General features: G+C 40.1%; 1 protein-coding gene across 1 annotated transcript in view; it reads right to left on the bottom strand.

Moving 5' to 3' along the window:
* TAF3 (TATA-box binding protein associated factor 3) overlaps positions 1-27452 on the bottom strand; it is a 147696-nt gene that overhangs the window by 113282 nt on the left and 6962 nt on the right. Inside the window, exon 2 of the mRNA XM_024202145.3 lies at positions 12370-12612. Within this exon, the coding sequence (XP_024057913.2) occupies positions 12370-12612 (243 nt within the window). The remainder of the gene's footprint in view (positions 1-12369; positions 12613-27452) is intronic.

The raw sequence follows: 27452 nt of genomic DNA, 5'->3' as shown, positions 1-27452 counted from the left end.
TTGGTACTTTCTTTGCGTTTTGTGAAATCTGCAGTGAAAGTGTTCTTAAAATGAACAACATGTGGTGGGTCATCATCCAAGACTGCTATAACATGAAATATATGGCAGAAAGCAGGTAAAACAGAGCAGGGGATGTACAGTTCTCCCCCAAGGAGTTGGGTCACAAATTTAATTAACGCATTTTTTTTTAACGAGCATCATCAGCATGGAATCATGTCCTCTGGAATGATGGCCAAAGCATGAAGGAGCATACGCATGTTTAGCATATCTGGCACATAAATACCTTGCAATGCCAGCTACAAAAGAGCCATGCAAATGCCTGTTCTCACTTTCTGGTGACATTATAAATAAGAAGAAGGCAGCATTATCTCCTGTAAATGTAAACAAACTTATTTGTCTTTAGCAATTGGCTGAACAAGAAGTAGGACCGAGTGGACTTGTAGGCTCTGAAGTTTTACATTGTTTTGTTTTTGAGTGCAGTTATGTAACAAAAAAAATCAACATTTGTAAATTGCACTTTCACGACAAAGATTACACAACAGTACTTGTATGAGGTGAATTGAAAAATACCATTTCTTTTGTTTATCATTTTTACAGTGCAAATATTCATAATAAAAATAATATACACTTTGATTTCAATTACAACACAGAATACAATATATATGAAAATGTAGGAAAAAATCCAAAATATTTAATAAATTTCAATTGATATTCTATTGTTTAACAGTGCATTTAAAACTGCGATTAATTGACAGCCCTGGTTGTTGTTTTTTTAACATTGTGGTGTCAACCAGTTTTTAGGTGACCGAGCTGTTAGGATAGCAAAGTACTCTGTTCAGTTATAATATAGTAACTGACCTCTTCCTCACACAAATTCAAGTTTTATTAAGTACAGACTGTTTTATGTCAGGAACTCTTGCCCATTATCTTCCCCCTCCCACCCCACCAATAAATAAATATAGTGATTAATGCATATGGCAAGGGAGGGCATTAGTTCATCTATCTGCTATTTTAATGTCCCTTTAAGAGAAGTTACCTGCTTAGGGCTCTACTCATGCTTTTTTTGGGGGGGGTGAGGGGGGGGTGGATGTCTCTGGAGGGGTCTCTCTTTAAATAGGAGAAAAAGTAGGATTCCCCTGAGTTTTTGGAGAAATACAGGGGTTCATCCTGAATCACAGTAGATCTTAAATATTTGGCAGAAACAAATCAGTAAAATAATGTAATTTGATAAGGAGAGGGCTCTGAACTGCAAAGTAAAACATTAAGGGCGTCTCTTCAAATCTTTAGTTTGCACACACGTGTAGTTTAATGTTTCCCAGGAATCATCTACATTTCAACTGCTGGGCAAGAGGATCAACCCATTGTGCTTAGGTATTGTCTGTGTTTGGGGTCAGCATGAACCATGTTATCTACCACACAGGCTGCAATTTCTAGGTACAGCTAAGCAAGTTAAGAATTTCATGGTATCAAGACAGCGACCGAATTTAAACTTTAAATTTGAAATGCCTTCATTTGTCAGCTTGCCATAGCTTCAATGAAATTTAACATAACTGTGTGGAGGGCTCTTAAAAATATTAAGGCTGCAATTTTCAAAGGAACCAAAAGGAGTCAGATGCCCTAATCCTAATGAATTTCAGTAGAAGGTAAGTGCCTTATTCCCTTAGGCTCCTTTGAAAATCCCAGTACAAGTGCATTAAACAGACTGGTAACAGGTGCTCCCATACAGATTCATATTTAAATCTTCTTATAAAACTACACTTTTAACCTGTTATATACTACTATAAATATATACATATATACACATACAAAAGAGAGAAAAGGGCAAGCAAAGTAATTTGAAAAAGCATTGTGATTGTGTACTATAGTGCTCTGAACATGTAAAGCACTAAGTAGTAGTATTACAACTATGGATTTTTACCAGTTCTCAAATCTGTAAATTCTCTCAAAATACAAAAAACAAGTCAAATCTAGTAAAAAATCACCTTCAATGCGTCTGTGGCTTTAAAATATTTGAAACAGAAATAAAGCCTCTTTAATGAATGCTTTAAAGTTTCTCATGCAAAACCAAGTGTATCCTTGTTTCATATTCAATTTGCAATAGGATACCCCAGCAACTTAGCTATGAGAGCTTTTTTGGCTGGTCACTAGACGCCTGCTGAGATGGGCTCCATACATAGGTAACATTCTACTCGAGACCAAATCCTCAGAGCTGCATCTCACTCTCCTTTAAAGTTAATCTGAACACACTGGACTCAAGAGGAAATGAAAAGTGAGTTTCTCTCCCTTCCTATGGCACTGGGACTTCCTGAGTTTTACTGATTGGTCAAGAACTATTATTTCCTCTATGCTATTCCCAATTGTGTCTGTCAGACATAATCAGTGTTGCACACACACACAAGTAAAAAGTGTTAATGTTTAAATATGCCAGGAGCATATGAATATGTAAAAAAAACTTGAAAAAAAATGTACACATTTTAAGATAAAATAGCTACAGGAACACTGATGTTATCTACCACACAGGCTGCAATTTCTAGGTACAGCTAAGCAAGTTAAGATATATATTTAAAATTGCAAAAGGCAAAGTTCATTTGCTACTGTGAATGTCCATAAAATCCATAAAAGATGATAAGAGGAACTACAATTATTCATGATTCTGAACGGGATAAATGGATCATGTGGCACTTCCGTTAAATAACACTTCTCAGTCACAAAAAAAGCAGTGCCATCCCCACAGCTACAAATACTTTTATAATATTTGAAGAAGAGCACCTTTCATCCCCTGATATGAATATATAGATATTGCTCCATCTGCTATTGAAATATGCTCCCCTCTAGAACGGAAAAGGAGCAGCCATTTACCACCAGTGTATTTAAGAAGGAAAGAGCAAAAAAGTTTGCCAAGGAAAATGGAGGTTATGTAGAGTGTAACAAATTGTAATTTGCCCAGGAGAGTGGAGCTACAAAGACTCTCACATTAGCTGCCATAGAACCATTAAAAACAAAATGGCCAAACCTTGGCTTACCTTTTCATACAAAATAGTGTCTTCAACTAAAACCAGATATCAGTTTGATAATAAGAGAAAGATTTGTAAATTACTGCTGCACCAACTGGAGGCCCTATGTTTTTCAGGGCTTGTCTACACTACTGCACGGGGTCGATCTAAGATACGCAACTTCAGCTACGTGAATAACGGTGTCTTCACTGTGGTAAGTCGACAGCTGACGCTCTCCCGTCGACTCCACTTGCGCTCCTCATTCTGGTGGAGTACTGGAGTCGACGGGAGAGTGCTCAGCAGTCGATTTATCACATCTATACTAGACAAGATAAATCGATCCCCGCTGGATCAATCGCTGCCTGCCGATCCGGCGGGTAGTGTAGACAAGCCCTGAGTCTTGATCTAAGTACCAACCATGCCCAAGTTGCTTAGGTCTGATATCACACTGCAAAGTGGTATGTCTGTAGGTATGCTATAGCTATTGAGAAGTCAAATTATTTGAGCCTTTAATCAAAATATAGATATAAATGTGTACCTATTAAATCAAGCAACAGTCTCAGCTATAAAACATCTAATCTCATCCTTAAGAAACAAACCAATTCAGATATTTAGTTTCAGGTATCAGAAACCTATAGGCGTGCCTAATAGCATAAACTACAAAAATGAACCATTCAGAAACAATACTGAATTATAAACTTTGATGTGAACTTCAGTCATCCAAAATCTCCTGTTATCTGAAATGGGGTCATGTCTCCCTCGGCCTATTAATCTGAAAATTCCCTATTATTCAAACTGAATCTACGACACCTTTCTCATACTGCATTGAGATAATTAAGGAGAAACTGTCTATGCATTAAATGTAGTTAATCCATTCTGATTTATCCAACACACTAAGATTCTCTTTATTTGCACAAAGATGACAACTGGAAGGTTGAGGTTACTCAAAGTGAAGACATGGAGAGGACACTGAAATTATAGCCAATTACAATGTTATTACACACACCGTAGCTGAGTGTGGCAAGAGGCAAAGAACTCAAATGTCTAAAACAGGACTTTTTTATGTCAGACATTAAAATACTGGGAGTCAGGATTTGCCACTGATTTGCTTGTAGAGGCATGTGACAAGTCATTTAACCGCTTTAGCCTTGTTTACACTGGAAAAAATGGGTCCTAGAATTCACCACTGATGTTAGCACCAGTGGAATCTGTGGTTTAGATATAGATCAAGATTGGACAATATGATGATATGAACACCTAAGCCTACCAGAAGTCTGTCCACTCCAGCTAGTTGTTAAGAGTTCCCATGCAAATAGCACAGCCATTGCTGCAGCAACATGAGGATGTTTCATGTAACAAGGGAATCCTAGTCCCACACTTCTCAAAATCAGGTACATTTATGTGGTACTGATCTCCACCCCACAAAGAGAGAGTAATCCTTCAGCATGTAAAAAAGATTACATTTGTGCATTGGCATGAGTATGGAAAACAATTCTCTCATTAGTAGATCCAGAGGAAGGCTTGTGTCATGTGGACAGTTTTTAAAAAGATCATGATAATGCTGAAGTCTTTTAGCATTACATTAACACACACATCCTGAAAAAGAATAAAATCTGCCGATTTCTGTTCAGAAACAACCCGGTTACAAAGAGATACATGGAGTAATTATTTAACGAAGAAGAGATATTTTTCTCACAGTGGCTATAAATCTGTAATTTAGCAGCAATTCCCACTGGCTGAAGCATCAGCTACATTTTCAGAGAATTAAATATTTTGGGAGGTCCCCGGGGAGAAAAAGGGAGAGAAAACTGAGAGCATTAGGAGTGAAAAGGAAAAGGTCCAGCATGCTGCAATGACTGAAATATAATGAAATTACAAGGTCAGCCCTTAAAATAGGTTAACTGCACCTTTCATTTATCCTGTTTTAAACTGTGGCTAGATTTTCCATTTCCCCCCCCTGGAGTCACCAAAAATATTCTGTGCAGGATGAGGGGAAAAAAGCCTGAGAAGCTTGAGAACAGTAACATACAACTACCAGACAATAACCTAATTTGAAACTTATGCTTTCTAAGCCACAAAGGTGTCCGATGCTCCAGCTGAAATAAAATCCTCAAGTGTAGCAGCAGTACACGGTGTAGATCGCATTGGGGGTTCTAAACAAAGTCGGATATTGTCAGCAAAAGGAAAAACTGATACCGCATGACAAGTCAAGGCAAGTGACAAAAGTTTTACTGAAAAACAACCACTAGGAAATTAAAATAATGACAGTGTTCTGTGTTTAAAGTATCCAAGACAATGGGAGCCTTTTATCGTAAAGTCTTATTTTCTCCCCGAAGAATAATTTCATTATGGCCAAAATTGCAATTTGCACATTACAATGCATTGAAACAATTTAGGACTTTCATTCCAATTCAATGTCAATTAACTTGCTGTAAGAAGGTGGCATGACATGTGAATCATTACTTTTACAGTACGCAATTTTAATTTTGAATCCTCAAGAAACATTAACAAGTTGCAAGTTATTGAAATAGGTCTGGAAAAAAACAAATTCTTTGAGAAGAAAAATTCATCTACACACTGAAGCTTTAAAGGGGCATAGTCAACTTAAAAAAACACAAATATTTCTGTCTGAAAACTGTTTACTTACTATTATTACAAGTAACGCAAGACTACTATAACTGAAAAAATTAAAAGTATTTTCTCCATTTTTCACTTTTCTTTGGACAGGACAGCAATTTTTGTATACTCAGTTTCATGATTTATTCTGTAGAGATAATGTTCTCTTTTCTTTGCACAGGTCTTTCACAACAGAGGCAAAATATGTTTTTAAATTAATAAACCCATTTTTATAACACAGAAGTTGGCAGAAATATTCAGAGGCAGTGAAGAATCTGAAACTAGTTTTAATTCAGTTTTTTTAAAAGTGTTTTGAAGTTGGTTTCTCTGTCATCCTAAGTATTTTCTGATATTGTACTTCGGTTTTACCTAGATTTGCTGAGGAAAAGAACATGAACAGCATTTCTGAAAAATCACAAGTACAGATGAAGACTTTTTCAAATCTATCTATGCCATTCAAAGAGCCTACATTGCCCTTGACTCCCATAATCCTCATTACAAACTTCCCTTCAGAGGCAGAGGGAGATTTTCAAAGATACAAAATGCAGTTAGGCGTTGACTTCCTGTGGGAGTTACTTACCTTAACTGCTAGGTGTGCCTTTGAAAAACCCCCACCCCCAAGTCTACACAGCCCAACTGTGTGATTGGGTTTGTGCTATGGGTGAAGTTTTCTTGCAGTGCCCACTAAACTGAATTTTTGCCTATGATGTTTACAAAATGAAGATCCTTAGATGAAAGTCTATTTGGCCTCAATCTACATTTCTGTTTTTTTTTAAATCTTCCTGTTTTTTCTTGCATTATTTCCATTGGAACCATGTTTTAAATTATGACACTGTTTCTTAAGGAAAGATAAAGATATATAGTTATAATTATGAAGACAACTTTATTATTCCAGAGAGGAGTTATTTTTATGGTTGTCTAATGGTAAGAATTAAACCACACATTTTCTGTACTTTTTTGTTGCCATCTCATATTCTCCTTTTCCTTTGAACCTGCCTCTCCTATTGGCTCTTTCCCAATGGCTTTCCTCTGTCTGCTTCTTAAGCTTGGCTGCCTTTTTCATTTTGTCTGTTTCTCCTGTTGCTTCTTCCTTGCTAGACTGATGCATACATGGAGACTCATTCGCACAAAAGCAATCAGTGTCTGACACTTAGAGTGCATGGACTGCTAAAGCAACTTGACACAGAGCTTGCAATACTCAGCAACCAGGCATGGCTAGTAGCCAGGAGCAAAGTGTTCCAAGTTGATCCTCTACCAATGGTTTATACTTCAAATTGGTTGATTACACAGTACCTGGCTGTTGATATGTGGTGGTGTTTTGCATAGCCTAGTATACTGGAATAGTTCTGCTGAAAAATGTCATTGCTGCTTTTAAACCACCAGTGCAGTTTACTGTAGGGGTATATAATAAAGCTATACTCCGTAAGATTATATGGGAGGGAGTGGAAGAGAGTAGAAAGGCTGCAAACAAAGTAAGAACAATGACAGAGAAACCCAGTTTATCAAATGGCAAAGTCAAAAAGGAGTATCTGGATATTAAGCATCTATAAATCCCACCACACGCCGTTTAAAAAGTCATTGGCTTTGTTTAACCCTTGAGGAAACCAGGGATTGAAATTACAGTGGTTTGAGATCCAAGACTTGCTATATTCAGTTCTGGACAAGAGCCAAAAAAAGCACTGCTAGACTTAGAGGCCAGTGACAGGTTCAAAATCTGATACATCAAATCACTGGAGCTAGACACTAATGCTTTATACCACTGTGAAGCTTAATGCTTTATACAATTACATTTCTAGCACTAGTCGGCCTATGATATCATCAGACCTGAAAATCATATTATTTTGATTTCCACTTTGCTTTTCCATACCTCTCTTCAATTCCAATGTGATTTTTAGCACCTAATATCTTACGAACAAAGAGAGAGTTTAATAAGTTATATAATTTGACAGCTGGGTTTCCATGCTTTCAGGTGTAATAAGCACAGGTTTCTGGTGGTTATTAGGGACTAATATCACATCAGCATTAAAGCAGGAGAAAAGCAAGACTGTAATCAGAATGACATTTTTAAGCTCTGACCTGCCAAGGCAAGACATGTCAGACAAAGTTACAAATAAATCAGGACAAGTAAATTGTGTCCAGAACTGGTCCTGGATCAATGATTAGAAAAATTAAGCTAGCTCTTAAATATGCAGTATCAAGGCTGAAAGGCTCCAAAACTTAACCCCCACTACAAATTACATTTGTTTTAAAATAACCTCTAATGGCAGGGTTTGAAGAACAAGATGCAGAGACAGAGAAACATTCCAAAGCAAGAGCTAAAACTGTCTCTCTCTCTCTCTCTCCAGGGGAACCACGAAAAAGCACGGAGATTGCAATTGTGCCCAGTGGACAAAACTTCCTGTATCCTCCCCTCGTGCCACTCTGGAGCAACCAGGCACAATCAAGCTTCCAGAAAGCAACAAATGAACTGGTCACCATTAAGGCTGCGTGATCATTAAAGAACTAACAAGATGTCCCGAAAAACTAGAGCTGATGCAAATATAGTAGAATGTTAAAAACTAATGCATACCTAAGAATAGCATACATATTTTCTCCCCTCTCATCCCAATGCAAGAACTATACAGAGTGCATTACTGTGTGTGCCTTAAAAAATCTGAGGGGGAAAAGGGGAGGGGAGGGGAAGGAAGAGATGACACAATATAGAGTCATAATTTTTAAAGAAATACGTATTGTGTATCAATCATATTAATTTAGAATTGGGTTTTAACTGGCCAAGAAACAGGATTACTATGGCACATGTAGAATCAGTCTTTGGGACAGGTGAACTTTTTAAAATTTTGGGGAACTACACTGTAGTGTCTAATACAAATGGGGTCTGGCTTATAGGTGCTACCACAATACAAATACTAATTTATTATTATTATTCCCTTTAGGCACTTAAAAAAATCTAGCTACTTAACCAATTTCTCTTTATACTCTATTACTTTAACTGAAACACCAACTTCATAGAAATTGGTTGATATTATTGCAAAAGTTTGTGTTCTTCTACATTAAAGCATGAGAAATAAAGCATGACCATCATGTTTTGCAACCAATTTATTTTTTTTCTCAAAAAAAAATAATAATCTATTTTACAAGTTCACCATGACATTACAGTGACAACAGCACTAAAACAACTCTGTAAAAACAAAAGAGGGAATAACTAAAAATAGGCAGAAAGTGAACATCATGACACTGGCATAAAATTTTCCCTGAAGTTTTAGTTGTAAAAAACACCTCTAAAACTCCAACATCAAACATGGTAATGATGAATCAGATTGTATTATAGAAAAGTGTGTTTATACATAGATCCATATAATTTATACACCTGACATATATGCCAAGTCTTCTAGTCAAAGTTAATGAAACATAGTACTCTAGATTTAATACAAGGAGCCACATTCTGCTTTCAGTTAAAACACTTAGAGGAGAATTTGGCCCAAAGTACTAACCTCACAGCTAACGCTAAATGGCAGAGACAGGTCATGAAAATCTGGGTGCCTTTTCACTGCTCGGCACATTACTATTAAGCACAGCCGTAAAGAGTGCATGTTCCAATTCCAGCATTTCTAATGGGTGAGGCATAGGTGAACAGAACAGAACAAAAAATTTGTCTTAATGACTTTTGGTAATAAGATTGACAAAACACTTAAGTAATCAGGCAAACTATCTGAACAAACTGAATACCTTGTATGTCACACCACTGATTCTAAAGAAAGTGGCAATATGTTATTTGCAGGCACAGAAAACAATTGCAACTTGAGTTTTAAGAAGTGGGCTAGCAACACCTACTGGTCATGGTGCATATTTAAACAGTTTTTGATGCAAATGTTCTCTAAAAATGAATGTGAAAAATTTAAACTTTGTATTATGACAGAAGTGACTAATTACAATGACATAATACTTAGTGGTATTGTTAATATCTGAATATCCATAAAAATAATTTAATCAAAACCTGAATGAACTCAGCCCTAGGCTTTAATATCAAACTAAATGTAACCGTACAGTTTTCAAATACTGCCTTAAAATGAGTAATATTCAAGTTTCATATGATTCATGCACATCGCCTCACTTCATCATTGCATGTAGCTATATCTCTGTCGCTACATGAAATCACTCAACACATTAAACTATTAAATGTAACTGTCAACAAAGACAGAAGTTTTACACATACGTAAAATCAGCTGACAATGTAGTCAACTGCTATGTGATGTGATTCTTAAGAGAATGTTTTTGAGGGATAGTTCCATAACATTTCAGAGAGGAAATTACCTCCAAATTTTATTTGCTAATAAAGTAGTGCCAGATGTTGAGAACTGATCTTCCTGATCCATTTCATGTACCCCAAAAAAACTGGTCTGAAAATAGTTATGAACTTTTTTTTATAACATATATGTAATCCCACTGAATTCAAAATTCCAAATTTACTGTATTAGGAAAATGCCCTAAACTATACTTAAGTATGGTACAGCAACTATAACAAGAGTTATTTTCAATGTAATACTTGTTTAAATTTGTATCAATTCCTTTATTGACTTAAAAAAACCTGTGCTTGTGGTCCCTCTGATACACTAGCCTTGGGCATTAGAAGTTTTCCTGGTTCCTGTCCAACTCGGGAAATAGTATCTTCTTGCTTCAGGTGTTAAAAGGATTCCTACAATATTTATAAGGACTGCTCTAATCTAACTCCTGGATCTAACTTGCAAGAGAAAAAAAAATGTAGAAATTACTTACAAAGAAAAGCACAATTGCCGCCATATAAATATTTAGCTATAATACCATACTGAGTTGTAATATTCATCACGTCTTTTCCTATATACTGATATTCCGCAACAGCTACATTGAGTTCTCTCTTGGACTTGATCTCTCTACTACATTTTAAAACCAACATTTACAAAAGTGGCAAGTGATTCTGGGTGCCTAATTTGAGACACTTTAAAGTAGCCTAATTTTAATGGTAGATGTGAAGAACCATCTGAAAAATCAGGCACCTTTAAGGTGTCTCAAATTGAACCACAAATTGAAGTACACAAAATCACTATTCACTTTTGAAGATCTTGACATAATTCTATAGGATGTCCTTACAACTATTTTTCAGCTATGCTATGTTTACCTCTTGCTTTGTATTTTTCAGCTCTCTTTGAAGAGTTCTTTTAAAAAAATGTTTTAAAAAGCAAATCTTTTATCAGGCCTCCCAATTAAGAGATTTTAATCCCTTTAAGCCTTGAAAAACATTTCTTGCTACTATTTAAATTTTACTTTTGGTCACGTTAAGTCAAGAAATATTAAAATATTTCTCGTGTGTGTAAATAATTGCTAAAAACGTCTGCCTTTGAGGAAATGAAAGTAAATGTGAAGGCTGCAGACCTGAAAAATACATTTTTAGGGCATTCTTCTGATTTCAGAAAACTGTTCCTTACAGCTACTTTGCATAGTTTATAATATATAGTTTAATTGTAGCACATTATGGTTAAATCAGCAGAAAATAAACCTGCTCCCCAAATAATAAAATTATTTTATTTATTATTTGTTTTACTCTGGTGCTTAAGAGCCCCAGTGATGGACCAGGACCCTGTTGTGCTAGGCATTGTAAATATCAGTAATAGAACAACAATTCTGCACATCATTTGTGGCAGTAGAGCAACAGGATTTATTCATGTTGTCAATAAAGGGAAATCATTTTCTGTTCATTTTTATGTTGTAGGGGTTTTCTACCTACATTTGGTGTCTCAGGCCTTACAGACTAAGTTCTTCAGTGAGCCATTATGTATAATACACAGTATATCCCACGTTATTTACTTCAGAAGGAGTAAATGCCACATTAGAATTCTGTCTGTTAACTGTACTGTTCATTCTTCACAGCAAGCATTTTGTTCTATTTAGTATTTCTCTTCCTAATTCACAGCGCTACATATACTTAGAAAATATTGTTATTATTTGTAACTGTCATTAAAGGACAGCCAATTTATGTTACACCTGTGATTTTTTTTTTAACCTTCTATTGTTGGTTAACATCCGAGATTCTTGTACCTGAAGAGATTAAAAAAAAAAATTCCTTCCCCTTTTCCCCTTTCAATTATTGTTATAATTAACACAAGATTACTGTAGCTGACAGAAAAATTGTCTATTTCACTGCACTTTCTGTATAGGCATTTTCACTTTCCTCTACCATTTTTATGAATCGTTCATTCAACAGGGGAGAGGAAGGCATTAAAAAATAAAAAAGTGTGACTGTAAAACCATAAAAATTAGTAGAGAGACTCAGATGCAAGTGTAGTACCTGAAACTACTTTTACTTCAGTTTTTTAAATTAACTTCATTTCAAAATGGCAACAGCTTTTTAAACATTAGCTTGAAGGGAGAAAGAACGATTTTATCACCCGACAGAGATGTTGTGAGGCTTAATTCATTAACTTATTTAATGACCTGAGATCCTCAGATAGAGAATTATTACAGAAATGCAAAGCGTTCTCTGATGCAAAGTGCAGTAAAAGTGGAAAACAGAAATATAACTTTAGCCACGCTACTGCTCTCTTTATTTTGCATGATGATTTAATATTATCATGATTGTATTTCATTCTTGAGCAGTGCCCTAATGGGTGCTTTACAAAACCACTGTTATTGGTGGCACAACTTGGGCAGCTTAAAGAAAATGTAAACAAATATGTAAATACTCAAACAAATGAAAACAAAAAAAGGAAAAAAATTGTTAATTTCCCACCTTCTTGAGATGAGACAATAGGTGGCATGTAATCAGGAATGTACTCTTTCCTCTCTTCTGCATCTTTGCTTCCAGGCTGGGGAAACTGTAGGACATTGTTCTTGCTGACAGGAAATGAAGGGATTTGATGTGGGAAAGTGACAGGTTCAATATTGTGTATGTAATCTTCCAGCTCATGCAGGTTAACCCCCATAAGTGTGAAGGCTTCACTTACATCATCCAAAATTGGATCTGTACGGCCATCTGTAAACAAAAAGGAATTTTAGTAAGAATCTAGTCTGAAGAACTTTGACTTTGTTTTGTAATGAACAATATAAGCACATTCAGTACACAGGAAATTTCCTTTTGTCAGAAGTAAAAAAATTGATCATTTAAACTTTTATTAACCCAACAGCAGCTTACATGTGGCTAAATGCAACATATTTGGCTAAAACTAAATACATTACTTATTCACAGTACTGCCTTTTGTTCAAACGGAAGCTCTAGTGCTTTATGAACTACAGCATTCACTTCACCCACCAGGCAAAAGCACTTTGGCGGAGGGGGGACACAGCAATAGCTCAAAACCATGCAATGCTACACAACAGTTTAGGTCAGAAGAGAAGAATATTGTATTTCACACATACTTTCTCCTAACCAAAATTCCCCCTTCAGTAATTCCCCAAGCTGCAATTTCTGTAGGACACCATGGCTAACACTTTTTTCTTGTGAAAAGCATTCTGAGAATTTTACTGGCCAAGTGGTCAGGACCTTGGTTTAATACCACATCCAAAGATAGCAACCCAATGTCCTCCTTCTAGTATGCCAGTACCTACTGTGACGGTACCCCCCATAAGGCTTTATGGAAATATGCTTAGAATGTGTTTTATGCTACGTATGCCATGTAACATATCTCAAAAGTTATGATCTACTGCAGGCCTGCACAACATGTGGCCCGCGTGGGCTCACTGTGTGGCCCGCGAGGGGGTGAGTAGGTGGGCTCACTGTCAGGGACGGCTCCAGGCACACCCCCTCCCCACTTGGGGCGGCAAAAACCCTGGAGCCAGCCCTGCTCACTGTGCAGCCTGCGGGGGGGCGGGGGAGGGGAGGTGTAGGCTAGCCAACGGCTGGCCGGCGGGTGGGCAGGGTGGAGAGTGAGGGTGAGCCAGCGGCAGGAGCAGTGGCACAAGGTAAGAGGCCAGGCAAGTGAGCTGGTGGCAGGGGATGGGGGCTGAGGAGGCGAGTGGGGGGGGCAGGTGAGCCGGCAGCGGGGGAGGGCGGGCTGAGGAGGCGAGTGGGTGGGCAGTGGCGGGGGGTGAGTAGGTGAGCCGGGGGGGGGACAAGGAGGCGGGCAGTGGTGGAGGGGCAATTGGGAGAGGGGAAATGGCAGAATGCCCCCGACGGTCCCAAATGTTCAAGTAACTGCCCCAGGGTGGTAAAGAAAACTGGGTCATTAAGGCTTGACAGTCTCTGGGGGGAATCACTGCTAATCCTAGGACCAGACAGGCTGCTGTGTTTGGATCAGGGGTTCTTCAACTTTTTCATAGTGTGGAAAACTGGTTAATGCAGGGACTGCCTCATGGGTTCATGTGCGTGTCGTCACTGCAGCAACTGCTTCCATGGAAAAGCCACCTTAGGAGGACGATTAAATGTATATTTAGCTTCTTTCTATCTCACAGTCAGAAGAAGCTGGCCCCATGTGCACACACCCAGCCAGCTCTCTGGACTCAATCCCACCACACTTTGGGAACCTGTGCAGCCGAGTCTGTCCCCAGCAGTGCAAAGGCAAAGCGAGGACAGGATCAAATCAAATGTCCATCCCCGTGTTAGAGAAGAGAGAACTATGACATACTGCACATAAATCCGAACTCATTAGCTGAAGAGTTAAGCTGTAAATTTTAGAGGAGCCCAGTTAAAACCCCATCAACAAATCTCACTTACAAATACTCGACAGCTTCCCTAAAAACTCAAAGGCAGGACAGTCTAGAAATGAACAGTTCAGGGATCCAACCCCACAGCCATATCATTCTTCCCTGTTCCTCACCATCCCGCCTGCCCTGCCCCCAAGAATCCTAGCCACATCCCACCCGATCCAGGCCCCCACCTCTTCCTCTGCAGAGCAGCCCTTGCCGCAGAGCCAGAACTCAGCAGAAGGGCAGTTTAAATAATTTACAGAGTCAATGTTATAAACATGACACAGGTCTTCGTGATCCCCCAGCAACACCCAGAGGCCCCCGTCCGACTCAGCCAGACACCTGGTGTTTGGGGCCAAGCCATTTTGGGGGTAGGAAGCTAGGAAAATGTTCAGAAAATTGTCGGAGAATAACAGATTCTCACTTTTTGTTTGGGTACAGCAAGTCAGATACTTTATTTTTTCTAACAATTGCGTAGAGGGAGAGAGCTAAACAGGTCTCTCTACAGGTAAACAATTACAGCAAACCTTTATACCTTTCATTACAGACAATAATAAGCAACAGCTGTATTTTGTTTATACATAGGCCATCTTGATATCTTATTTTTCTCATTTGTTTTGACTCTAGTCTACATACTATATTTTCTACACATTATCTACACAAGGTCGTAACAACTTCTTACACAGTTCTTTTTCACTCGCCTCACACAATTCTTGCTTTTACAAATCTCGCTTTATTAGGGTTACAGTTAGCCTGACTTTTGCTAACGAACTGTTATGCATTGCATTTCCTTCCTGTCAGTTCTTTTTCTGCTTCCACAACCCCCCGTTTTGTACTACTAGAATAATAAACTTTTTAAAATTTTTATTTGCATTAAGTTTTGGAATTTAGATTTTATATTAGATGCTTTAATTTTAGGGGTTCTGATTGGATGTAATGACAATGCATGATGAGCATGGACATGAAAGGTATTACTATTATTATGTTTTTTATAACAATAACAACATTTTTACATTAGCTAATAACACAAGCAATAGCATTTTTATAGTGATAATATGAGGAGGTTGTTGTACAATTTGAGTTATAAAATACAATACATTATACTTAGTACATAAGGTGGATACTTTATAAGCTGTTTGAAAGGTATACTTTTTAACTTGATATATATTTTGAAGCATGTGAATTTGCCCTTGTATTTTAGAGATTTTTTGAACTTTTGGTAACAGTGAAAACAAATTTTGAAATTGATTAGGTACTAAACTAGTTTAATTAAAGGGTATTTGGAACTTAAGGGCTACTTGCAAAACTTTATTTGCAGGCCAGTAGATAATATGATTGCCTGCAGTGGTGGTGAGATTAAAATGTATGTTTTGCAATGTGGTGGCATTAACATACACACAGCTATTAGTAGTTTGAAAAAGTAAGTGTTTTGTTAGGGTAGTTTTTTGTTTTTTTCTTTTTTAGCAAACGTAGTTATGAACAGTGACAACTTTTTTTGGCTTTAGTTTATGTATACACTGAAGCTGTGGGGGTTTTAACGGCCAAAATGTTTACTGACTTTTTAACCCTATTTAAATGTTAGGTGTAATTTTAGGAGCACTGACTAAAAATTGATTGGGCATACCAGGTGGTTTAATTTTTTAGATGTTTTGGTGAATTACTTAATTTTACATGCATTTTTTTTATGGACCCGGCAGGATTTGGTATGTGGGAGCCCACATATTTTTAACCGGTTTATATGTTTGGAAGGAGCACTGAGAACGTTTGCATTTTTATTTAGAAAGTTTTTAAGTATGTTTTTATGGCCATAGATTAGATGGTACTTTTGACGTGTTTGTAAGGGCAGTGGGCCAAGCCTGATGCTTAAGATTATTTTGAATGGCTATTAGCTGGTTATTTAGGAAATTTTGAATTTCTGAACATGCTAGATTTTACTGCAATGTCTTTTTAGCCTTAGTGATATTTAATACTATTTTTGTTAGCAACTTTTGGGTTATAGAACTAAGGGCGGAAATAACATGTAACTTATTAACTTTAGCCTGTACCTGGGTTAGTTGTGCCCCAGAAACAAGGCCGATGGCCTTTTTTAGTTGGCTTAGTTTTTTATTATGTTTTTGGTTTTTAAAAATATTTTAAACTGCTGCTGCACTATTGGCCCCATTTTATAGGGATCCGGTTAAGGTTTTTTTTTGTTTGTTTTTTTTTTAGAAGAAATAACCCAAGCCCTTTGTTGTGCTAATTTAATGGCAGCCAAAAAATAACAGAGTTCTCACTTTTTGTTTGGGTACAGCAAATCAAATACTTTATTTTTTCTAACAATTGCGTAAAAAAAAAAAAGCTAAACAGGTCTCTCTACAAATAAACAATTACAGCAAACCTTTATACCTTTCATTACAAACAATAATAAGCAACAGCTGCATTTTGTTTATACATAGGCCATCTTAATATCTTATTTTTCTCACTTGTTTTAACTCTAATCTACATACAATATTTTCTACACATTATCTACACAAGGTCGTAACAACTTCTTACACAGTTCTTTTTCACTCGCCTCTCACAATTCTTGCTTTTACAAATCTCGCGTTATTAGGGTTACAGTTAGCCTAACTTTTGCTAACAAACTGTTATGCATTGCATTTCCTTCCTGTCAGTTCTTTTTCTGCTTCCACAAAGAGAATGATGGATATTTGTGAAATACCTTAATTGCAAAACCCCTTTTCTGAAGGTTACCAAACCTCCCAGACAAATCCTACCTGGCCTAGGAGAGCTCAGGGGATCTCGTAATTTTTTGGAGAAGTTACACAGAAGTTAAAAATGGATCTTAGTTGTAAGTTAGGATCAATCTGAACTATGGAGTGGCTACCACTGGCCCCTTACATCCGGGTGAGCGAGCAGCATTGGGCCTGATCTGGTCTGGCTCCCATCCCCTCTCCAAGGGTTGCAGCTGTCTGGAGGTGCTGCCTTCCACGCCTTCCTCATTCACACCTCATTCATTCAACAGGGCAATCGATTACAAAGTGGGGGGAAGATCTTATTCTACTTCTAGCAAAAAGACATTTTTGTTTTACCTTGATTATACTTCCTCAGGGGCCCGCTATAACATATTACCAAGGTTCAATACAAAGTCATATAAAAGTTATACAAAAATGTATAATGCAGAGATTTATCTACAACTGCATTGATTGACTGCTGTGTGCAGTAATATAGTGACCCCCTGGGTCTTTGAATGAGGTTTTATACTTGGGGGGGGGGCGCGAGGGGGCGAGAGGCCAGCGTGGGCAAGCGGCAGGTGGGCAAAGAGGCAAGCAGTGAGCCAGCAGGGGTTCTAGGGGCGGGCATGGGGGTTTCTGGCAGGGGAGGGAGGAGGTGAAAGGAGGCGAGTGGTGGGTGGGGGACTGACTAGGAGGGATGCAACAAGCCAGCGGGGGGGCTAGGGGGTGAAGAGGGGTGTGATGGTGGGGCTGAGCGGGGAGGGGGTGGGTCCTATTTTATTGCTGTGATCTGGTCACCCTATGCACGCCGTTTCTTTCCCCCTCTACACTACAGGCTTCCACACACTGTCAGTGCCTTCCTAGTGTGCCATACATACAATTGTATGCTTTAACTGAAAAATACTTAATAAAGTATCACCCCCCCGCCCCAATCTTCCTTTTCGGCCCACAGCGGCGCTGGGGAAGGAGGGTTTGTTTCCGCGGGGCGGGCGGCGCTGGTGGGGGGAGGGTTGTGTTTCGGGGGAGTTGGAGGGAGTCGTGGGGGGTCGGCCCTCAGCTGTTTTCTTTGGAGTAATATGGCCTTCGCCGCTTTACGAGTTGTGCAGGCCTGATCTACTGAATCTATTAATCCTATTTGTATGCATGTATCGTTTTTGTATTCAAAGTTATGAATATTGGCTGTGTACTGGCTTGATTTCTAAATAACTTTAGTAGAGCATTTGGACAGTTCCTGGAGAAAGGAATGTTGAAGTTAAGTACCTAATCAAGAGACACTTAAAGGACAATGAATCTTGGAATGCTCCAATCCACATAAGAAGTCTACTTGAGGACATTCAAGGTAGCATAGAATATCAGGGTTGGAAGGGACCTCAGGAGGTCATCTAGTCCAACCACCTGCTCAAAGCAGGACCAATCCCCAACTAAATCATCCCAGCCAGGGCTTTGTCAAGCCTGACCTTAAAAACCTCTAAGGAAGGAGATTCCACCACCTCCCTAGTTAACCCATTCCAGTGCTTCACCACCCTCCTAGTGAAAAAGTTTTTCCTAATATCCAACCTAAACCTCCCCCACTGCAACTTGAGACCATTGCTCCTTGTTCTGTCATCTGCTACCACTGAGAACAGTCTAGATCCATCCTCTTTGGACCCTCCTTTCAGGTAGCTGAAAGCAGCTATACAATCCTCCCTCATTCTTCTCTTCTGCAGACCAAACAATCCCAGTTCCCTCAGCCTCTCCTCATAAGTCCTGTGTTCCAGCCCCCTAATCATTATAGAGGGCGAACAATTTATGAGTTTACCTGAGGGGACGGATAGCTCAGTGGTTTGAGCACTGGCCTGCTAAACCCAGGATTGTGAGTTCAGTCCTTGAGGAGGCCACTTAGGGATCTGGGGCAAAATCAGTACTTGGTCCTGCTAGTGAAGGCAGCGGGCTGGACTCAATGACCTTTCAAGGTCCCTTCCAGTTCTAGGAGATAGGATATCTTTATTTATTTAATTTATAAGCTTTATCGAGGGTAAAACGGATTTATTTGGGGCTTGGACCCCATTGGGAGTTGGACATCTGAGTGTTAAGGACAGGAACATTTCTGTAAGTTGCTTTCAGTTAAGCCTACAGCTGTTAGGGGACGTGGTTCAGACCCTGGGTCTGGGTTTGCAGCAGGCTAGCAGGTCTGGCTCCAACCAGGCAGGGCACTGAAGTCCTAAGCTGCCAGGGCAGGAAAGTAGGGACACATCAGTTGGCAGCCCCAAGGGGGTTTCTGTGAACCAACCCATCACAAGCTCCCTGGGCCACGGCTGAGAACGGAGTGTGTAAAGTCAGGCTCTGCCAGAAGTCACACGCTGGGACCCATGTGTCCCTCTGAAGCCCAGACAAGGCTGCCAGGGGAACTGCTGCTCTCCAAACCAGCGACTGTTCACTTTCACTAGGCTTTAAGTATGGCTTTCTCTCAACCATCTCTGGTCTCAGCAGTGCCCTCCTTTATGCCTCACCAATCCCGCTCCGAGGCAAAAGACAGAGCAATATGCAGTATTGCTGGGGAGCACTGAGCAATCGCCCAAGTCAGACCCCTCACGACTGACACTGAAAGGAATCAGAGGCAAAGCAAGACCCTGGGAAATGCTATCAGCTGGCCTCATCCACGGAGAGGAAATGTCTCCCAGTATCACAGCCAGGGAGCACTGTGGCAGACACCACTGGAACAATACCCCACCCTAGCCATCACTGAGGGCGATCTAAGTGCTGGCCTCCACATGGGGTGAATTTCACCCTGACAGATTAACTGGACTCTCTCTCTGAACACGGTACCAATCCCCCATCAGAATCTAGCATGTGCTAGCGTTTCCAAGCCAGCCTCCTCAGGCACCGCACCAGACAGCAGGGCTAGAAGTAGTTGTCAAACTCTATTTACTTATTTAAGCTGAAGAAGCCCTTCTCTCTGTCTCGGGGAGACCTTGCCCTAGGCTAGCATCATTAACCAGCTCCTCCAGCCTGCCTCCTTGTGGCTGGAGGTAGAGATGCAGCAACCCTGCCTCAGTTTCCCCACTGTCCTTTGGTCTACTCCAGCCACAGGAGTGACCTGGCCCTCTGGCCAGGCCACTTGACAGAGTCCGACCCCTTCTGGAGCCAAAGAGGTCTTTACCAAAGTCTAACAGATATGTGTAAACAACCAAACCTTCAACACTGCTGGGCTCAGCTGACTGCCAGATCATTACAGATGCACATCTGCTGCTCTAGACTGTCCTCCTGTCTAATCACAGGCCACTGGGCCTCAGCCAATCCACAGCTCAGCGGCCAGCCCACTGCTCCCCCAATCAGGGGTTCAGGCAGGCTGCAGCTCCTCAGGGCCTGTCTCCAGTTAGGCTGCCAGCTCACCCGTGGAGCAGCCCAACAGCCCTTCTCCCCTCCTCCCCCCAACTGCTGGGCTGCCTCCATTTTAAATCCTGCACCCAGGCCTGGCAGCCAGTACAGGTGCATCAGGAAGCCTATGGCTGCAAGTTAACCCTTTCCAGACTGGGATGGTTCTATAGCCCCCATCACACCCCTGCATTTTATCTGGGCAATGCTGGGCTAGTTCCACCAATGTGAACTACTGGGGCTCTGCACATGTGCAGGAGCAATCCATGTGCAAAGAACCAGGAGCAGAATTGATATCTTGGTTCAGAAGTGCTAGGCCCTGGAGACCCCTTCAGGAGTGAGCCAGGGAGACAGCCACTAATCATCTGCTAAGTACTGACCGCTTAAAGCTGGAGGTAGAATCACAGAATCATAGAATATCAGGGTTGGAAGGGACCTCAGGAGGTCATCTAGTCCAACATGTGACCCATGGCTGCTACCTGGTAAGAAACAGAGTCATGCATGGACATGTGACTTGCCCAGGTGACTCCAAAACTCCACCTTGGAGTTGGACTTTGAATAGGAGAGGGGAGGAGGTCTCCACCCACAAAAAGAAAGTCTATTTAAGCCCATGGGAGACCCCTCCATTTTGTCTTCAGCTGGCTAAAGAGAGAGCCTCTCCACCCCCCAGGATACTTGAAAGAAACTGGAACAGAGGACAGTGTGCAAGGGGTGTGAGTGACTGCTGGACCCAGGCTAAAAGGAGATTAGTCTGTAAAAGGGAGCATTCTGGAACTGGTGAGGATCTTATCTATATTCAGTTTGATTAGATATAGATTTGCGCATTTTATTTTATTTTGCTTGGTGACTTACTTTGTTCTGTCTGTTTCTACTTGGAACCACTTAAATCCTACTTTCTGTATTTAATAAAATCACTTTTTACTTATTAATTGACCCAGAGTATGTATTAATACCTGGGGGAGCAAACAGCCATGCATATCTCTCTATCAGTGTTCTAGAAGGCGAACAATTTATGAGTTTACCCTGCATAAGCTTTATACAGGGTAAAATGGATTTATTTGGGTTTAGACCCCACTGGGAGTTGGGCATCTGAGTGTTAAAGACAGAAACACTTCTGTTAGCTGCTTTCAGGTAAACCTGCAGCTTTGGGGCAAGTAATTCAGACCTTGGGTCTTTGTTGGATCAGATGGGAGTGTCTGGCTCAGCAAGACACGGTGCTGGAGGCCTGAGCTGGCAGGGAAAGCAGGAGCAGAGGTAGTCTTGGCATATCGGGTGGCAGCTCCCAAGGGGGGGTTCTGTGATCCAACCCATCACACCTACCACTTACTGACTCACCAGCGCCACTTCCAATATCTATTGTGCTTTGCCTCTAGAGTTCTCCTACAAGCATTAACCCGGCATGCCCCTTGCTTCACTTATGAAATTAAAAAATAAAGGACAGTACCCTTCAAAATGGTGCTAGAATGTATACTAATCTCTTTCATTAACATCTCAGTAACACTGACTGGTCCACATATTGATAGGAACATAGGAATTGCCATACTGGATCAGATCCAAAGTCCATCTCATTCAGCATCCTGTCTTAGTAGCCAGCACCAGATGCTTCAAAAGAATGGGTAAGAACCATGCAGTAGGCAGGTGTGGGATAGTCTGTCTCTCATTATAGGTCTCAAGATAATCTCTAACAGTCAACTATCAAACACCAAAGCATGAGGTTTAATGTACACCTCTACCCTGATATAACTCTGTCCTCGGGAGCCAAAAAAATCTTACCGCGTTATAGGTGAAACCACATTATATCGAACTTGCTTTGATCCGCCGGAGTGCGCAGCCCCGCCCCCCCGGAGCACTGCTTTACCGCGTTATATCCGAATTCGTGTTATATCGGGTCGCAGGTGTACCTTTCAAATTTTTTGTTAACAAGCACATGCATAATTACAATAATGCGATCTACATAAATGTTCATAAATGATCTTAAAGTGCAATTCTCTTCAAAGTTACTATATAAAACCTGTTAAGCATATTTTTTCTCACTGAAAAAATATGCTTAACAGGTATATTCAGAATCATAGCTACTACTGACGGTAATGGAAATGTTGGTTTGGTGTGGGGGGTTTTTGGTGTGTGTTTGTTCTTTTTTATTTTGTTTTTAAATGACTTTTTACTCCTGTTTCAAATAATCTCTGTGTCCCAGCTTTCCCCATCTATAAAATGGATGTACCAGGTTTTTTTCTCGCTCATCTTTTGTCTTGTTTATTCAGAATGAAAGCTCTTTAGGACAAGGGCTTTCCCTTACTATGTGCCTAGCACAATGGGACTCTAATCTCCGCTGAAGCCTTTAAATGCTATTGTAATACAAGTAGACAACAACGACAACCTCCATTTGCTCAGCTTTAAGTTCCCAGGCAGAGTTTACTGAGCCTGACAGTAAGAAAAAACACCTTTTTACTTGTTTCCTGAGCAAATCTGACCTAGCAAATTATTGACACAATAAACATGAAATCTTGCAATGCCATTTTTTATTCACTCTTCAGATAAGAAACATGTTAATGTCAAGTAGGGAAAGGTAGATGTAACTTTACTAAATGATTTACTGAGCAAAAAGTGTCAAAATCTAATGGATAAAGCGGAAGAGAGGTAGTCACGGCTAAAGTGACAGGTGCTGGACATTGCTGTGAGTCAGTCATGAACCTACACACGGGCGGGTCAAGACTTTGGCTGCTCTGCGCTGACCTGGAGTGACACCATAGTTCAGCAGCATCTTGATCAACTCTGCTGCTTTATTCAGGGACAGCACAGTCAAACTCAATCCAAGAAGGGGGCTAGTCAAGGTGCCCTAAAAACTGCTCATTCCAAACAGTCCTGACCAGCTTGCCACAGCTGAAGGTGTTGTTCCATCATGTGGTCAAAATTCAAGCAAACCCCAAAAGGTTTCTTTTTGTCTCAATATTGCAACATGGAATGTCCACACACTCCTTGATCATCCAAACCAAACTGATTGTCCTGTCAGGTGAACTGTTCTGGTAGCTCAAGAACTTGAAAAATATCATATTGACATTGTGACGCTAAGCAATATACAACTTGCTGAAGAGGGTCAACTGACTGAGGAGAGTGCTGGGTACACTTGCTTAGGGAAGGGATGCCCATAAAATGAGCCACATGACCCAGGAGTCAGCTTTGCTATCAGAAAGAATCTCATCTTTAGTTTGGACAGTCTGCCCATCAGTATAAATGACAGACTGTTGAAGCTCTGACTATCCCTGAGAGGTGGACGTTACGTTTCACTGATCATAGCTTAACGCATGGACAATGACCAACTCTGATGAGGGTAAGGAGGAATTTTATTCTGAACTAAATGACTCTGATCCAATTGACTCCCCTTGAAGACAAGTTGATTATTTTAGGTGACTTTAATGCTCACGTTGGCCGTGATGATGCTACATCGTGTGGTGTACTTGGCAAACATGGCATCAGCAAGATGAACAACAATGGCCTACTTCTGCTGACGACATGCGCTGAGCACCCTCTAGTTATTATAAACACTTCTGACTTCCCAACAACTACAAAATGATTTGGACGCATCCTCACTCTTGTCACTGGCATCTGATTGACTACGTGTTGGTCGGATAGCGGGACGTCTGAGATGTGCACATAACTCAGATATTATGCCGAGCTGATTGTTGGACTAACCACCATCTTGTTCAATCACAGCTTTGCCTCTTTGTTTGGTTGAAAATGAGTAAAAACCCATCAGTTAAGCGTGTAAATATTGCCCGGCTGAATGATCTGTCAATTGTCAAACAATTTTCAACACAGCTAACTACTGTTTTATCTGCCAAATGGGTATCCCTGTGTGACACAATCTATAACACCATTATGGATTGTGCTGGGTATACAAAATGCCAAACTATTCTGCATGATGACAACCATAATTCTGAAATACTGACTGTTCTTGATGCCAATCAGCAAGCATATTCCACGCTCTTAGCTGATCCACTCTCTGGGTCAAAAAAGCTCAGATATAGGGTAGGTTGCAGAACGCACCAACACAAACTCTACCAGATGCAAAATATGTGGTTTGACTGTAAAGCAGAGGAACTACAGGCCCTTCCTGATCAACATGATTCCAAAGATTTCTATGATGTAGTTAAAGCTGTGCATGGCCTTACCCCACCTCCCAGCATCACTAACAAGTGCTGATAGTGAATTTCTCATCACAGATCGTTCTGCTGTCCACCAATCGTGGCGTGAATATTTTAGTGAACTACTTAATCGTTCACCTGCTGTTTCTGATGAGTCGCTGGATAATACCTGTAAACTGTTCACATCTACTGCACTTGCAGATCCACCTGCACAGGCCGAGGTGATGAAGGTTGTTCAAGTAATGAAAAATAATAAATCCCCTGATCCGAATGCCATTCCAGCTGAGGTTTTCAAACACAGATGAAATCTTCTGATTGACAAGCTCTCTGAATATATTTTACATGTCTGACTTCAAGAAATTATACCACAACAACTGAAAGATGCCAATATCATCACTCTTTATAAGCATAAAGCCTCAAACAGTGACTGTGGTAATTACAACGGTATCTCTTTGCTCTCTGTGGCCGGCAAGATTCTTGAATGGATCCTCTTGAACCCACTTCTGACCCAAATCATTGCTAATGTTCTATCTGAGTCACAGTGCAGCTTTTTGTGCTCAGCAGAACACTAGCAATATAATTTTCATGATTCAACAATTACAGGAAAAATGTCACAAACAGCACCAACATTTGTACATCATGTTTCTCGGCCTAACTAAGGTATTCGATACAGTTAACCATGCTGTCCTCTGGCAAGCACTCACTAAATTTGGGCAAATTTATTAACATCATTCGACAATTCCATGAAGGCACAGCTGGAAGAGTTAGTGCTGATGGTAAACTAACAGACCCATTTCCAATCACAAATGGGATGAAGCAGGGATGTGACTTTGCGTCTAGCTTTTTTGGTCTATTCTTTGCTGAGATGCTAGAGGAAGCCCTTTGTGGTGCTTCAAATGGCATCTTTATACACTTCCACACTGGTAAGCTCTTTTTTCTTTCCCGCCTACATGCGAACACCAAGGTTGTGGAAGCACTGATCCAGGAACTGCTCTTTGGTGCTGACTGTGCCTTGATGAAGAACTATAAGCAGAACTATAAGTTCTTACAAACCACTCTGTTGCAACAGCTCCTAACTTTGGCTTCACCATCAGCTGAACAAAAACCAAGCATATGTATCAGCCAGCTCCTCAACAACTTTACCAAGACCTGTCAATAAGCCTGGGAGGTATTGTACTCCAAGCCATCACACAGTTTACTTATCTTGGCAGCATGTTGAACAACGAAGCAAAAATTGACCAGAAAGTGGATGGGCGAATAAAGAAAGCCAACACTGCATATGGTCGCCTTTATCACCAAATCTGGAAGCAACATAGAATCTGTCAACAGACAAAAATCAAAATTCATAATGCTGTTGTCCTCACAACACTGCTTGACAGCTGCAAAACATGGAACTGTTATCAATGACACATTACAAAACTTCACAGCTTCCATTTGTGCCACTTATGTCAATTGCTGGGTTTCAAACAACAGGACTGGGTTTCCAACACTGAAGTCCAGGTGAAAGCTAGTTCGGTCAGCATCGAGTCTCAGTTGATCTGCACCTAACGGAGATGGACTGGCCACATAATTTGAATGCCAGAGACCCATTTATGAAAACAAGTCTTATATTCTGAATTAAAGTCCAGCAATTGTAAGCATGAAGGGCCTAGGACTCTAGGCCTGATTTAGCTAGGTACTTTTTAAGTCAATGAGACTACTCACATGCTTAAACTTAAGTGCCTTGGCTGAACTTGGAACAGCAAAACCAACAAGAATTATGTCAAGGTCAGTCTGTTGGTGTTTGGGCAGTAGAGAAAGGGATTTAAGGGCTTGTCTATGTGGGAAAATTGACAGCAGCACTACAGTGGTACAGTATAATTGTATGGAAGCAGAGTAATTATACCAGAAGTCACTTTTATGCCAGAAAAGAGTGTCCCCACCAGCCTAGCTACAGTGGTATAATTATATAGCTATAGCTCTGATGGTCAATTTTCCCATGTAGAGAAGCCATAAGTGTTCAAAGGGAAGACGAATCCAACAGAGTTGGGGAAGAGTGAAGTAACAGATACTGTTCTCCCTTCAAAACAACCAACAGGCTCTTTGCCTGGGATGGAGAAAAGGAGAATGGCAATTTTCAGAGGCTTATAGTACTCAGCCAATCTGGATGCATTTTTATGGAATCAGCAAAAAGAATTTCTCTGATGCCAGGACCAAATTGTCTGCCAAATTTTAAATTTCTGCTCCAAACCCTTAAAGTTTTAGAGCTCTTCAAAATACAGTTAGGAAAATATTTCAACACTGGAAAAAACGACCTGTATTTCCCTAACGTCATTTTCAGTAATGTGTACTGTTACTGCTGAAACTTCCCCAAAAATTCAGCCTGAGGCAATGAACAAGTATAGAAAATGTTAACCTGAAATGGTTAAAGTTTGGCAAAATTTTGAATAACTGATAAATGGAGAAAGCTTTTAGATTTATTCAAAGCTTATTACAATGAGCAATAGCTGTTCAACAATTTGTAGCCAAAAAGACATATAGGAAAATTATTAATGAGTGGCTACATATAGTGCTGGGCAAACCACAATAAATAGTACATAATATAGATCAGATATCAATAATACACACTATATATCATTCGCATACTGTTCTCCATCCATCTAGAGCTACTACATATAATATACCTACATAAATCCTGCAAGGTAGATTGCAGCTTCCTGCTGATGCACAGCATTCTTCTACACACAACTGTTAAGATAAATATTCCAATCGTGGAGGTCCACTTTTCTAGTAGTTAAAACATGGAATTAAGAATCGGAGCTTCTTTTCCAGCTTTACCTAGTGTGTCTGGGCAAGTTACTTAATGTTGCCGTCCATCAGTTTTCCCACAGGTAATTATTGTTCCTACTGGTGAAATAACTTGGAAATGTACTTCTCCATTCTTACATGTACTGCTTCCTCTGCACTGACACCTAGATACTATAGAGATTAGTGCATTAGAAATA

Source organism: Terrapene carolina, unplaced genomic scaffold, assembly GCF_002925995.2.
Source record: "Terrapene carolina triunguis isolate 2854851 unplaced genomic scaffold, T_m_triunguis-2.0 Scaffold68, whole genome shotgun sequence".
NCBI lineage: Eukaryota > Metazoa > Chordata > Testudines > Emydidae > Terrapene > Terrapene triunguis.
Note: the sequence above shows the minus strand (reverse complement) of the source record. Positions and strands in the feature narration are given on the sequence as shown.